The 13,629-nt window shown below is 44.0% G+C and overlaps 1 protein-coding gene across 3 annotated transcripts in view; it reads right to left on the bottom strand.

The window, feature by feature from the left end:
- Nucleotides 1-7,581: 7,581 nt before the first annotated feature.
- Nucleotides 7,582-13,629, bottom strand: part of STYK1 (serine/threonine/tyrosine kinase 1) — a 39,801-nt gene continuing 33,753 nt past the window's right edge. For 2 of the 3 annotated variants that reach the window (XM_025191291.1, XM_006035142.3), the window contains exons 9-10: nucleotides 10,502-10,598; nucleotides 7,582-10,297 (exon numbers count right to left, since the gene is read on the bottom strand). In XM_025191291.1, the coding sequence (XP_025047076.1) occupies nucleotides 10,093-10,297; nucleotides 10,502-10,598 (302 nt within the window). In that variant the 3' untranslated portion in view covers nucleotides 7,582-10,092. The remainder of the gene's footprint in view (nucleotides 10,298-10,501; nucleotides 10,599-13,629) is intronic. The other variant, XM_025191292.1, reaches the window with a different exon arrangement.

Here is a 13,629-nt window from a genome sequence, read left to right as displayed (position 1 = left end):
TTGGGCAGATGACTGGAAATAAAGGAGGAGAAGGGGAAGGAGCAGAAGGGTAGAATGGGGGAAGGAGAATACCTGATGACCTGGATTGGTAGGGAGGATGGTTGGGGGAGTGGGGAGGGAGTCCTGGCTCCTTAAAAAAATCAACCTGGAAGCAGACTAAAGAGCAAATTGTGGTATTCCGATTCCACTTACACAATTAAACGCTCCACAGTTATTCTGTGGTATCAGAATGTCTTCAGATTCTCTTTGGTGCAAGTTACACCTGTGTTCAGGTTCTCCTCCAGGCAGCAATTTCCTTTCTTCCTGCTGTTTGCCTCCCTGCCCTGGAGCTGTGTCTCCGTGCAATCCTCTGAGCTCAGTCCCACTTACTGACTTGGCTTTGGGGATGCCCTCCTCACCCCGGGAACTGCAGAGATTATCTGGTGCTGGGAGCTGCTCACAGCCTAGTGGCTCAGTGCCTAGGCTCCCCAAGGGAGCCCCATAGACCAGATAACATGCCTTTGTGGCCTAGGGTCTCCATTAAAAGTCACTGAGCTATTGGGCTAAAAGGTGGGCACGCCACTCTCTTTCTCTTATTCTGTGCAGGCATGCACAGAGCACAGTCCTTTTTGCCACAGAGGGAAATAAAATCCCAAACTGTGCATAAGTGTCAAAAACTTTGATTGCATGTCTGTGCATGCCACCAAAAGAGATGTGTGGTTGTGAAATAGAATTTAGCTATTCCTCTGTGGTTTGCATGACAAACACTGACGGCAATAGTTTTTCCATACAGAGTAAATTAATCTTTGACCTGTAACATGAATTAACTATGTTAAACTCCGGGACTGCTACATATCACTGGCAAGAAGCTCTCATAAAACAGACTGATCAGGATGACCCTCTTATTCCCAGTGAAAAATCCATGAGGGAGAAACTCAGATTTTTCTCTTGTTCTTGGGCAGCATCTCACAATCCAAAAGTTATTTAAAACACTCTTGTTTTCCAAGGTCTTCATTACCATTACCAGATTGGATTATCAGGTAAAACAATCGTTATGAGGTGAGGGTGGGACGATGGTACAGTTTTATCTTCTCACTTGTAAGTATATCTCCTGGCATATTAAAGCAGGTTTATAAAAGGATTAAAAATTATCACATTTAAGTGAAATGTGATTTTGTGTTCAAATATGATTGCAGAAGGGATTAAAGATAATGATGCTAAATAAACTTTGTGTTCCAGATTTATAATCCAACAAAATAATACTGTATTTTCCCAAATACAAGATGACTTTGAATGTAAGGCAACATGTGTTGTCCCCTACCCCCAATAATTAGATTCTCTACATGGAAAATGATAAATTTTATATTATTTTCCATGTAGAGAATCTAATTATTGGAGGGCTGACTTAAATTGTAACCCCCACCAGCACTGCAGCAGGGCAAGCAGCAGCAGGGGAATAGGTGGTAAGGGGCAGGTAGCAGGGAAATCAAGCAGCCTGTCACCTGCCATCTGCCCCCCACCACTTGCATCTCCTTCTGCCTGCCTCTCCTGGTACCTGCATGCCCCAGGCCTTCTCCCTCTTTGATGCCTGTATGCCCAAAGGCTTACCCCTCTGCACTTTGCCCCCCTCTGCCACCTGCCCCCTTCAGTGCCTTTGTCCGGCCTGCAGTGCCTGTGCTCATCCCCCCCACACACACACCTTACCCCCTGCCACTTGCCCCAGATGGTAGGGGAGCAGCAACTCTAACTCCAACTCTGGATTTAGGGTTGGAACTGCAGCCACTGCTTCCTCACACACACCTCATACTCAAATCTAAAATGAGGGGCTTTTCCCCGCTGTGTTGAATGGGGGGACTTCATCTTAGATTTGAGTAAATATGGTAGCAAAAGTCTTTAATTTTCAGTTTCATGAGAAATGGTTTAAGTTCTTACTTTTGAGATTAAAAAAGTCATGCTGAAAACTGTTGGAAAATTAGATTGTAATCTGGGAGAAGAGTAAAAGAGTTAACACCTAACTAGATTGATCTGCATTAGAACAGAAGACAAAGCACTATGGAACAAGACGACAGGGAGGTTGGAAGACAGAATTGGTGAGGTAATCATAGGGTGATTGGCTTGGAATATTATACACCAGATGTTGTTCTGTACAGATTTTAAAAAACCCCTCAAAACTATGTTCATGATATTTTGTAAATGTTGATGCGTTTGGAATGTGAGTCAGCAGCCTCTTCTGATAAAGCAGCCTCTTCTTGCTCTGCTCAAACTTCATCCTTCATCTGAAATAAAGGGCCAGATGTTTCCAGCATGGCTTTTCCTTCCATGGGAGTTTGAAGTGGCATTACTGTATAGTGTTGATATCAAAGGACTGAAACATCCATAGGAAAGCCTGACAGCTTTGGTACTGAATGACTTCCCCAGGATGGCCTGGGAAACAAAACTATCCAGGCATGAAGGGTTCAATTCTGCTCTCAGCTGCTTCACCATCATTCCCTGGGCTTCCCCTGAATGCTGTCAGCCTTAGCTACTGCATGAAGGTATAAAGCATGTTATAGCCCTGAGATGGACAATATATCTTCCCATTGCATGCAGAGGCGGACAGGGGGAGGGGCAGGATTGGTGGGACAATTACACTCCCCATTGATTCATGCTCCAGTCAAAGTTAGAAACAAACTATCCAGTAGGGACAGCCATATTTCTATTCAGGTGGAGCTGAGGGAATCAGTTGACTCCATGGCCCATTATTATCTACTTGATCCCTGCTAATCTCTTTACTGCATAGATAACAATCCTTGATCTTCCACTAATCAAGCTATCCTTTCTTCTACAATTATCCTTTCTGCTACCAACCCCTGATAATGTTTTCGCCGCTTATCTCCCCAGTGTATGCAGTAAAGTTGTGTCACTACCTAGGAACCTGTACTAGATGACTTTTTTCTAGGGGATTTTTTTGTTTCCACTAGTCAAGGGCAGTGAGGCATTGTGGAGGAGGGACAGTTTAGGAAGGATTCTGAGGGGAAGGGGCTTCTAGGGGCTGAATGGGGGGTGGGGGGTCATGGGCATAAAGGGAGTGAGGGGCACTGTAGCAAAACCCCCAGTTTTTCTTGTTTTAATTTTAAAATGCATTCCCTCCCCTTCCCCAACTATTTCTGACTTTTTCTCTCCCTCTCTATTCCCTATAGATAAGTATAAGTGAGCTAAGACATAGGATGAGCTACAGCATTTTGTTTTGGTAGCAAGTTGTATTTGTTTTGTTTTTTCTTCTTCTTTATACTGTATAATTATTATGTTTATATTGATTTTTACTGTTCTATATTACTGCTTTACTGGTACTATATGATTTAGGCCTACATATGTAAGTTAGCATAAGTCATGTCAAGTTTCCATTTTGTTTGTCAAGTCTCCATCTTGTCCCCATGCCCTGTTCTGTAACCTATGACTCATACCTACCCCTCCAATGTAACTTGGTTCCTGAATGAATGGGAATGAATGAGGGTGCTTGAGAGACAATGGCAGTAGGTGTAAAAATAGCTCCCTCTGAATGACTAAACCATCAAAACCAATACCTGGACCAACAACCCAGCCCTTGGAACCACACTCAGCATTCAAGAAACAAAAGATGAGGCAACCCACCATTGTGCCAAGGCTACACATGCTCAGTAAGAACACCTGGAGCCCTCTGGACCAGGACTGACATTGCCTGGACAGGCCCTCCCCATAGGAGATCAGAGGTAGTCTGCCCCATAAAAAGCGGTAGTGAAGACTGACTCCTTGGGACGCCCTCTCCATCTGGACCAGCACCACGCCACATCATCTGTCCATCCAGAGGCCCTGCTAGCAACTCCGCTCTGGACAACACCTGCTGGACAAGGACCCTTTTCCAGCCTGGATAGGTAGCTATCACCCCCACCCCCTCTTCAACCAAGTTCTTGGAGTCTGTTTCTCTTCCCTACCTGGACTCCAGCCCTTCCATTAAGTCTCTTTCTCCTGCTGCCATTGTGTGTGCTTGTGCGTGTGCGTGTGCGTGTGCATGTACATGTGCGAACCAATAACTTCATGGGGCTGTGTAGTGTGTTGTCTGTTTAATAAACCTGTTATTTTGAAACCCCGAGTTGGGGGGGTTGTCTGTTTTCTGACTGTTTCCTCCCTGCCACCACTTATCTGCCACACAAACTCCCAGCTTTCAGCCTCGGTTTCCAGCCCCAAGCTCCCAGGTTTCTGCCTCAGTTTGTTTCCTATCTGTCTCCTCCTTGCCACTGGGCTTTTTCCTTGCACCAGTGACTTTGAGTAACCCTGGGGCCAATTGACCTTAAGTAACCCCAAGCCTCAGTTCCTCAGCCCAGTTTCTCTCTAGTCTACCGGTTTTAATCCTGGTTCCGGCAACTTTCACTCCCTACACTTTCTCTCTCACCTTAACCTTCCCTCAGGTATCCCCAGTACCCCAAACACACACATACATACCATACCATCCAAGTTAGGAACTCACCTGTGTGTATGTGTAGGTGGGTGGTATGTGTGTGAACTGGTGAATATATACGTCATCATGTGCGTCATATACGAATTAGTGATCTGTGTGTGAGTATTGACAACTGATTGTTGTCTAATTTTTGGTGTGTGTATGTGATTGAACTGGTGATAGATATGTATGTGCCTAGGCTGGTTTGGATGTGTATGTGCCTGAGTTAGTAGTGTGTGTGTGTGTGTGTGTGTGTGTGTGTGCGCACGCACCTAATTGATTTGTGTGTTTGTATATGTGTAATTATGTCACACCCTCCCATCTAACAGTACAATATTGAGATCCTGAGAGTTGGTCTGACCCCACAGGGCAACAGCACTTTGGGGCCATGGTGGAGTGTCTGGACCCACATAACCAGTTCTGTCAGTGGCCAGGCTGGGGGTGACAGCTTCACTCCCCTGGCACTGGGTGCCTGCTCCAACCTGGAGCTAGCAGTCATCATGCACCCCACTCCCAAACTCAATGATATTTGTTTTTGCTTGATTCTTAAACTGAATAATATAGCCTTAGGCTAAAAGTGTATTAGTAAAGCTTCTAGTGTCTTCTTAATTAGAGAAAAGTGTGTGTTGTGTTATGTGATGATGTACCATACCACCTACATGCCCCTGTTCAAAATTCTGGATCTGTCCATAATTACATCCAGCAGACAATTCACTCTCCCTTGGGAGGCAGGGGAGTTTCCATTACCACCTACACTGCGGTGTTGCTGAGAGCAGGAGAGAAAGCTATCATGGTCCTATTGGAATGCTTAAGAAATCTTCTGAAGCAGCTCACTTCCCTACTGTGGTGGTCATGAACCCTTTTCTGCCAGTGCTGTCCACTCTCAAGGTGTTCTATCCCCACACATCCCTGCTAAGGGAATTGTGAACACTTTGCATGGCCACAGTAAGGCCCCATCTCTACTCCCACACATCTGTGTTATTGGTTATTCCAGGGCTGGATGGTTTCAGTGCTGCAACTGGCTCTTATAGTGGCAGTAACACTGGTCCATGCTCTGACAGTTAATCAACATAGGGAGGAAAGCTAGAAAGCCGGTGAACAGTGATTCTGGACCTTGTAGTGGCTTTCATATGCAGCAATCAACTATGCATCTTTGGAGGAGATTTCTTTTATTTCCAGATATATTTTAAAACTGTGCAAAAAAGCAAAGTATGGGTAAGAAAGAGGGAACAGCAATTATCTCTGTGATATTTCAAAGCTGAAATGATTTCCTTGCACAAAATAGAAAAACCTCATAGCCCTGCCCCTCCCCCACAAAAAAGGTAAATTCCTTCCATTTAATGGAAAACAGAATCCTGGCATCCCTTTACAGCTATACAAATATAAGCGCATCAAAGTTACAACCAAGGAGTTCCTTTTCTCTGAATATTCCTCTGTAACAGATGACATGGGAGACTCTTCACTTCAGGGGGAATATTTGGCAAATCCAGAGGGCTTTTTGCAATGACATCCTTGTTTTGCCCTCCCAAATAAAAATTCATAACATCCATGCAAAATGTTCTCAAATGATTTTTATGATGTGTGTAAGTTCCTCAAATTTACCAGTGTTGGGAGAGAACTGCTCTTTTTAGGGATTTTCATCTATATTTTTGCTAAAATTTCTTACGCTATGAAAACTTTCAGTTGATCAACAACTCTGCTACCCCTGAAATGTTCAGGCATACTGCGTGTCTGCATTAACACAAAAAAACCACACTAAATGTCAGCAAAGCATGCTATGGGCTAGTCACACCACAGAAAATTCAAACAGAAACTCTTTCCTGTTAAAGCATGTTTGTCCCTGCAACTCCCAAACCTCTGATGAAGGAAGGCAGCACGTCGCTGGTCATTTACCAGGGTGACCTACATCTGGGCACCAACAGTCAGAGAAGGATCCTCAGGCCCTGCCAATACATCCTCTACACAATATTCATAACACTCCCAACATGCAATACCCATATTCTTTTTCCTTTTTTACATATTGCCTTGTTTGAGGAATAAATTGTAGCAGGATATGATTCTACCACAGTTGTTCTGGAGCCAATAGAATAATTTCACCATTAAGTAAAGGACACCACAGAGAGTGATATCAATCAAACTATGAAAGCAAAATATGCTATTGCATCTGAAGGAAAGTGAAGTATTAATTCAAATGTTTTGATGGATCCTGGCCAGTTACCAAAAGATTAGGACTGCAATATCAAGGAGTTCTACATCCAACTGAGCCCTGGGCTCTCCACATATTTGAGAAGGTTGTAGAGGTGGCAACACTCCAAAGAAGAATTGGACTAAACTGAACTGCTGTAGATAGGCTTCAGATGGGTTACCTTGCCATAGGAGAAAAATGACTTATTGCTGAAAACCAGAAGCTTTAAGTATTCAGCCAAAAACTGAAAACTTTGGACAAAACCAAACTTTTGGCCAAAAATTACTGGCCAAAGGATTTAGGTTTTCTGGCCAAAACTTTTCAACTGCTTGATTCTTCAAGAAGGCCTCAATGTTGTGCAGACCTTTAGTTAAAATTTTAATTGGTTGAAAACTCGTTTTTTAATGAAAGTCAATTCCAACAGGAAACCTTTGTCCAGTCCCATCTGCTCCTGGAATTCAACATGGCTGACAGGCCTCATGCTTGACCTCAAAAGATGCTGATATACCTCCAGTGCCCTAGAAAGCCATGAAGTCTAGGTCCAACCCAAGTTTGAAACACTAATCAATAATATAGTCATTTGTAGTTAGGATTCTATCAATTCCTGTGTGTTCATCATATCCCATAAATGTATACAATTGCTTCAAAGTCAAGCTAGTTGTAAAAATGTGAAGTGAACTGGATAACATTCAAACCAACTTTCCAACCAAAAGTTCATGTCATATTATTCCTAAAATATAATCATTTTCATGTTCCTCCTCTGCCTTTTTTGGCTGCAAGTACCCATCTAACCAGAAGAAAGAATGGTCCTCACACTACTTCGAGCTCAAACAAAAAAGAGAGAGAAAGAGAGAGACAATGAAAATATTGCAAGGAAGGTCTCTTTATTCAGGGTCTGATTCTGCTTCTTTTGAAATGATGGCAAATTAGGGATACAGCCTCTGAATCAGAACTTTCCTAGATCTTATTGCTGGAGGCTGCAAGCAAGAGAGAAACAGTGGAAAAAACCCTGGTCAAACCCAGTTAACACTCCCTTTTGGCATCCTCAAAATGCTGCTAACTTGAAAAGGAGCAGCTTTCAAGCTTTGTAGGAATTTAAATGTTTAACAGAATCAAACACCCAAACAGTTCCTGATTAAATTTGTGTGTCAATATTTATAAAATATATAAAGCAGGTACAAATCCATAATATATTTATTTGAAAAGATTTAACCCTGTTCTACGCAGGCACCTGGGAGGTGCAGTTGGCATGAAGAAAACTAGGCATATATTAAGATTTCAACCATTAACATAGCTGTGCTGGGACAAACCCCTTGTGTGGACACAAATGACACTAGGGCAGTGAGGGTTGAACAGGAGCATTTAACCCTTATCTTGACTAAATTACCAGTGCATAAATGTAAATCAGTGGTTTAGCTACAGTAACTAGAATCTATAGTGTAGGCAAGGCTTGAAATATACAATAAGTGTCCATTTGCACAACAGATATCATATAAGTTAAAAGTGTTCTGGTCAAAGCCTTCTGTCACACTTATCTTATACTGAATCATGACATCAAACATGGTAGTTGGACATAACCTCATCATCTCAGTTATTTCCAAAGCATTTGTGTTGTCACAGAACACCTAGATGCGTAGGTGGATCCAGAAGGGGAAATTACTTCCTGCTGCTACTGTCTCTAGCCAAACCCAGCTCCCCACCCAGCCACTTCCCACGCAGCCCAGTTGTAGCAAGGCAGGGGTGGCCAGGACAGTGGTGGTGGGCAGGGTCTCCCTGACCCCTTCCTGCACCATATGCATAAGTAGAGAGAGGGACCAGGAAACGGGAGGAAGGAAGAGGGTGCCATTGAACATGGAAGGGAAGAAAGGGCGTGCCAAGAGTGGGCAGGAGATGGGTTCTTTCCTGATTTGCAGACTGTGGTTCCTACAGTATGGTTCAGAAAGCAGGGTACAATCCCACCACTGCACTCCCTCTGGATCTACCGTATCTAGGTATTGGCACTCTGCTCAGAGCTTAGACATGTTGCGTGCTGTTCTAACAGGTAATATCTCATTGCCATGGTAATTACACTTTATATATATATATATATAATCACAGAATTGTATTACTCACACAGAAGGCATATCCTCACCACACTATTCACAATGTGATGTTTGCAAACTATGGCCTGTTACCACTCTATCTGTACAGTGATGTCATCACCAAGTTATTCTCCATCACAGTGATTTTCACAGTAGCCCAATCTTCCATTGTACCTACATCATCCCCATGCCCTTTTCACAGTAGTTGTGTCATGACTGAAATTGGAAGTACTCCTGGGGAAAAGGGTGTGGAAGGAGAAACATACAAACACGCAGAATTAGCTCTCAGTCAAAATTTTCCCTGAGATTTTGAGGCAGGGTAGAGGTTTTTTGTAGTTTTTTTTACCTTGGAGTGGGCCTTTGAATCCAAAACCCCACAAACAAGAAATAGGCCTGCATGAAAAAACGTAGTAAATGAATACAGCAATTTCTATTCCAAACCGTAACATATGGCTATTTTGTCTTATCACAATAAAAGTGCACATTTTCCTTTACTTGGCTATGGCTTACAGCACCTGAGGAACAATTAACAAGCAGTGTCGCAAGTGGTCTGAATGGGATGGTCCTTCAATCAATAAATGAGGCATAGATAAAAGATACTTATTTGGTTATCATCTCATCCATCCACTTTTTTATCTCTTGGGTCTCTGCAGTGCTGGATGCTGAATTTTATTCTCCAGGGTATCTTTTAAATATCCAAGCAATGGAGCTTCCAACACTCCTTTGGCAAGATGTCCTAAAACCCTTCCATTTTGGAAATGTTTCATGATTGTCAGCATCAGTTTTCCTTTCATTCCCTTTCATTCAGTTTCTTTCCAATTGCATTCCTTGGAACAAGAACAATTCCTTTCCATCCTTGGTATCTGTACTCTGCAAATACATGTAGGCAGCCTTCATGTGCTCGCTGCATAGCTGCCAGAGTTGCAGGTAGCTGCTTCTTCTTCCTCACCTGCACAAATGGAAAAAGGTCAAGGTTGACAGAAATTGTTCTACCATCTAAATGCTCTTCATGCTGTGGGAATGCTTCTGGGTTGCAAGAGTCTTCCACTCAAATATCCAGCAGCATTTTGTTCAGCTTCCTAATTGAACACCACCATGAGACCACGAAAACAACTGTTTCAGGCTCATGTGTCCTTCAGGGTAGCTGATCACAATATACAGAAGAGTTTGAGTGCCACAGGATGTGTTTTTGAAGTCCAAGGTGGTGAACCATGAGCCCCTCCTGGTTCTTACTAGGTAGCTTCAAGTAGAAAGAACCCAAAATATGTTCTGCATTTTAAAAAGGGGGGAATGTTTCCCAACCAGCACCCTGAGTTTCAGCAAGAGTGGTCTCATACACTCCCAGAAAGAGGCAATCAGAGATCCAGTCCTTCCTATATGCACAGACCTCTCTCTCACAGAACAGTGTAGTCAGTGGTAAGACTGTCCACGTCAATGCCAGCCACATTGGCATATAGTTCAGGCACCACCAGTTCAGGCACCTGCAGCACAGCATGGTCATTGCTGGTCTTGGTTGCTTTCTGCAGGTACTGGAGCAGCTCTGCAGGGGAGGGCCGGTCAGTCGCATTCCACTGCCAGCAGGTTTGCATAATGCCATACCTGCAAGAAAGAAAAAGAAGCCAGGAATAAGAATACAAAGACATTTTTTCCCACAAAAGTTCTCTGCCCGGTCCACAGAGGATGTGAACTGTCACAGCCCCAATGCCAGAGCTTTCTCCTATGCTGTAACAGTGCACACTTTTGCCTGTGGAGGTCCCTACTTCACTCTCCCATGTGATGACCAAGAGGCACCTCCACACTTACATGACTGGCTGGCAGCTGGAGGGCTGCTTCATGATGTTCCGTCTCTGCAGATGCTGCAAGATGTCAGGAGGTGGCACCTCAGGGTATGGGGGAGCCCCTGAGAGAGGAAACAAATAACACAAGGGAAAACAATTACCAGAGTCCAGCTCCTACAAAAAAAACCCTCCTCCCCCACACACACAGAAGACAAGCCAGGCTCTAAACTAAGTTTCCCCAGCCCCTTCTAAGAAATGCTCTCTGACTAAGTGACAGGTTGTGCAAGGGTGACATCTGATGGCTGCATAAGATGATTGCACAGAGCACAAGCAACATCCAATAGCAGGAATTTGATTTGGTTAAAGATGAAATTCAGGGGCTTGAACTTGTGAGGTGAAACAACCTAATATAATTTGACCGTCTGTCTAGTTGGGAGAAGACAGACAAGCTTGCAGACACAAAATGCTTCTCTGTGGATGCATCTACACAAGCATATTAATGCAACACAAACGCTAGTGCTTATCATGCCAGATTTTATTGCTCCTGGGTGCCACATCTTCACATGAACCCAGGACCACAGCACATTGAGCCAGGTTGGAGCAGCCCCAGGTGGCAGGGAGTCCAGGGGTCATCCTGCCAGCCCAGGGGAGTTCCAATGCTGCTCAACATGCTGCAGAAGGGCTGACTGGGGCACAAGGGTACTTTAGTGCAGGGCTATCCAGCAGGTAGCCCCCTTACTAAAGCATCCTCATACCAGCCAGATGGGTCAGCATCTACACATGCACTACTGCAGGGTTTACTCCAGCCTAATAGCCCTGTCCATGTAGATGCCAAGATGTTTACTGCAGAGCTCATTAGTTTATTCTGCAGTAAACATGTTGTGTAGATGCACCCTGTGGGTCAGAAACCATCACAGCTACTACAACAGAACTTCAGTCAGAGGCCTGACAGCATAGAACAGTTCTCAGCCAAGGTGCTGCAGCACCCTGAGGTGACTTGAGATCTTTGAAAGGGTGGTGTTCAGGGCCACACATTATTAGCACTGTTAAGTGTGCAAACATGATTCACAAAATAAACACAGTGATTTCAAATAGGAATCCATAATGTTACATGCATTTGGACATGTTGTGGTCTTTCTGAGTTCTTTGCAATAGAAAAAAAAAAGCTATTATTTTTCTGTAGTAAAAAAATGAATGAAAACTACAAGCTGGAATTCTCCAAGGGGTGCCTTAAGTTTGAAAAGTTTGAAAACCACCGACAGGAAAATAAACATAAGGAAGAAAGGTGACAGTGTGGCCACAGAGAGGAACTGCAGATTTTTAGTCCCTCCTTTTGTGGTTCTCCCTTCTCTCTCGGTCCTTCCCAGGTTTATCAGGCCAAGAGAAAAGGGAAAAGTTTTCAGATGTGGGACAAAATTCACCTGCATTTGGGGAATATGAGAATAACCACACAAGAAGCCCCTCCATACACATTCTAGTTACGGAACCAGTAGGGACAGGTTGGCTAAAAGGCTCAAACAATGGGCTGTGGACCTGGGCATTATAATGCTTCTGGATCACAAGTATCCTCCATTCTAATTTCCAGCCACATTCTGTTCACCTTCCTAATGAATACCACTGTGTGTCCATGTAAACAACTGTTCTAGCTTGGCACATCCCTCTGGAGGGCAGCTAGTTCCAGCCTAGCAATAAATTGTATGGATCAGGAAGTCTGGGGAGCAGGGTAGGTCATCAGTTCCTAATTGCCACTGGTCATTAGCTGCAACAAAATATTTTCACCTGGAGGCCAGTCTGTTGTTCCTATTAAATGACTTGTAGGTTTCTCATGCTAGTTCCTAGCAGGGAGAGGTGATGATATCACAAGAAGATACCACAGTTATTTGTTGCACTCTTGCTGCTTAAAGTAGCAGAATACGATCCACCTTTCTTTGTGGCCGTCCAGGCAATGTAATTGCGTCTAAAAAACGGTAGGCAATCTTTTCCGTCTGCAGGCTGGAAAGACCCACCTTAGGTCAGAGGAAGGTTGGCAAGCACCTGTCCACAGCCAGCACTTCTCCCCATGGCAGCACAGAGAAAGCACTCGCAATCAAAGCCCCACATTTGTGTGCTGGATCCAGTGGGCCCCATGGGCCAGACCACCCATAAGTTGCTGACCACTGCCATGTTTTACTGAGGTGTGGAGCTGTTCCTATTGGCAGGAATTCCAAAAGGAACTGGGGATGTCCTCCCCATTTGAAAATGTTTATTCAGGCTGCAGGTGCCACATCTGTCCTGCAATAAACCGTCTTATCCAGGAACAAAGTGCAATTGTTCAGACATCTGTGTCTGTTGTTCCAAGATAAAGACTAAAAAAGGTTCACAAGCTAGAAAGTACTAACAGTTTCCCCTTGGGCACTGCAAAGTACATCTGAACAGTGATCCCAAGACTGCATCATTAAACCAATAGGCAGACAAGGTTCCTTGGGTGAATCTGATATCTTTTATTAGACCAACCCAAATAGCTGGAAAATAATTATTAAGCAAGCTTTCGGGTTCAAAAACCCTGTGTCAGGCTAAGGAAGTTTCAGCAGTTGGAGTGTGCTCTTCCTGGATGGAATGAAAAGTAAAGAAGCCAGCGGCTGGGCTGGTATGCATACAAGACAGGTAGTCAGTGAAAATGTAGATTGAGGAGTCAATGGGTGAGAGATGGGGGGGCGGGGAGAGAGAAGGGGGATGAAAGTGGAAAGATACCTGGGGAGTCAGATGTCAGGAAGGTTATAATGTGTCATAAATCCAATGTCTATATTTAGTCCATGATTTTTAGTATCCAGGAGGTTGAGGAAGTGGAGTTCATAGGCTTGTCTCTGGGAAGTGTTGTGTAAGTTTTCTTTGAGGATCAGGACTGAGAGATTGGAGAGAGAGTGGTTTTCTTGTGAAAAATGTGCCCCCACGGGTAATTGGGTATTTCTGTCTTTGATAGATTTCCGGTGTGCGTTCATTCTGGTGCGCAGTTGTTGTTTGGTCTCTCCTATGTATTTTCCATCAGGGCATTTGGTGCATTGGATGAGGTATATTACATTTCTGGAGGTGCAGCTGTAAGATCCAAGAATGCTGATGGCTCTGTTATGGGGTGTAGTATTAGTGGGGGTGGTGGAGACGTGTTGGCAGGTTTTG

The sequence above is a fragment of the Alligator sinensis genome, unplaced genomic scaffold (genome assembly GCF_000455745.1).
Source record: "Alligator sinensis unplaced genomic scaffold, ASM45574v1 scaffold1386_1, whole genome shotgun sequence".
NCBI lineage: Eukaryota > Metazoa > Chordata > Crocodylia > Alligatoridae > Alligator > Alligator sinensis.
This window is presented reverse-complemented; position numbering and strand designations above follow the sequence as displayed.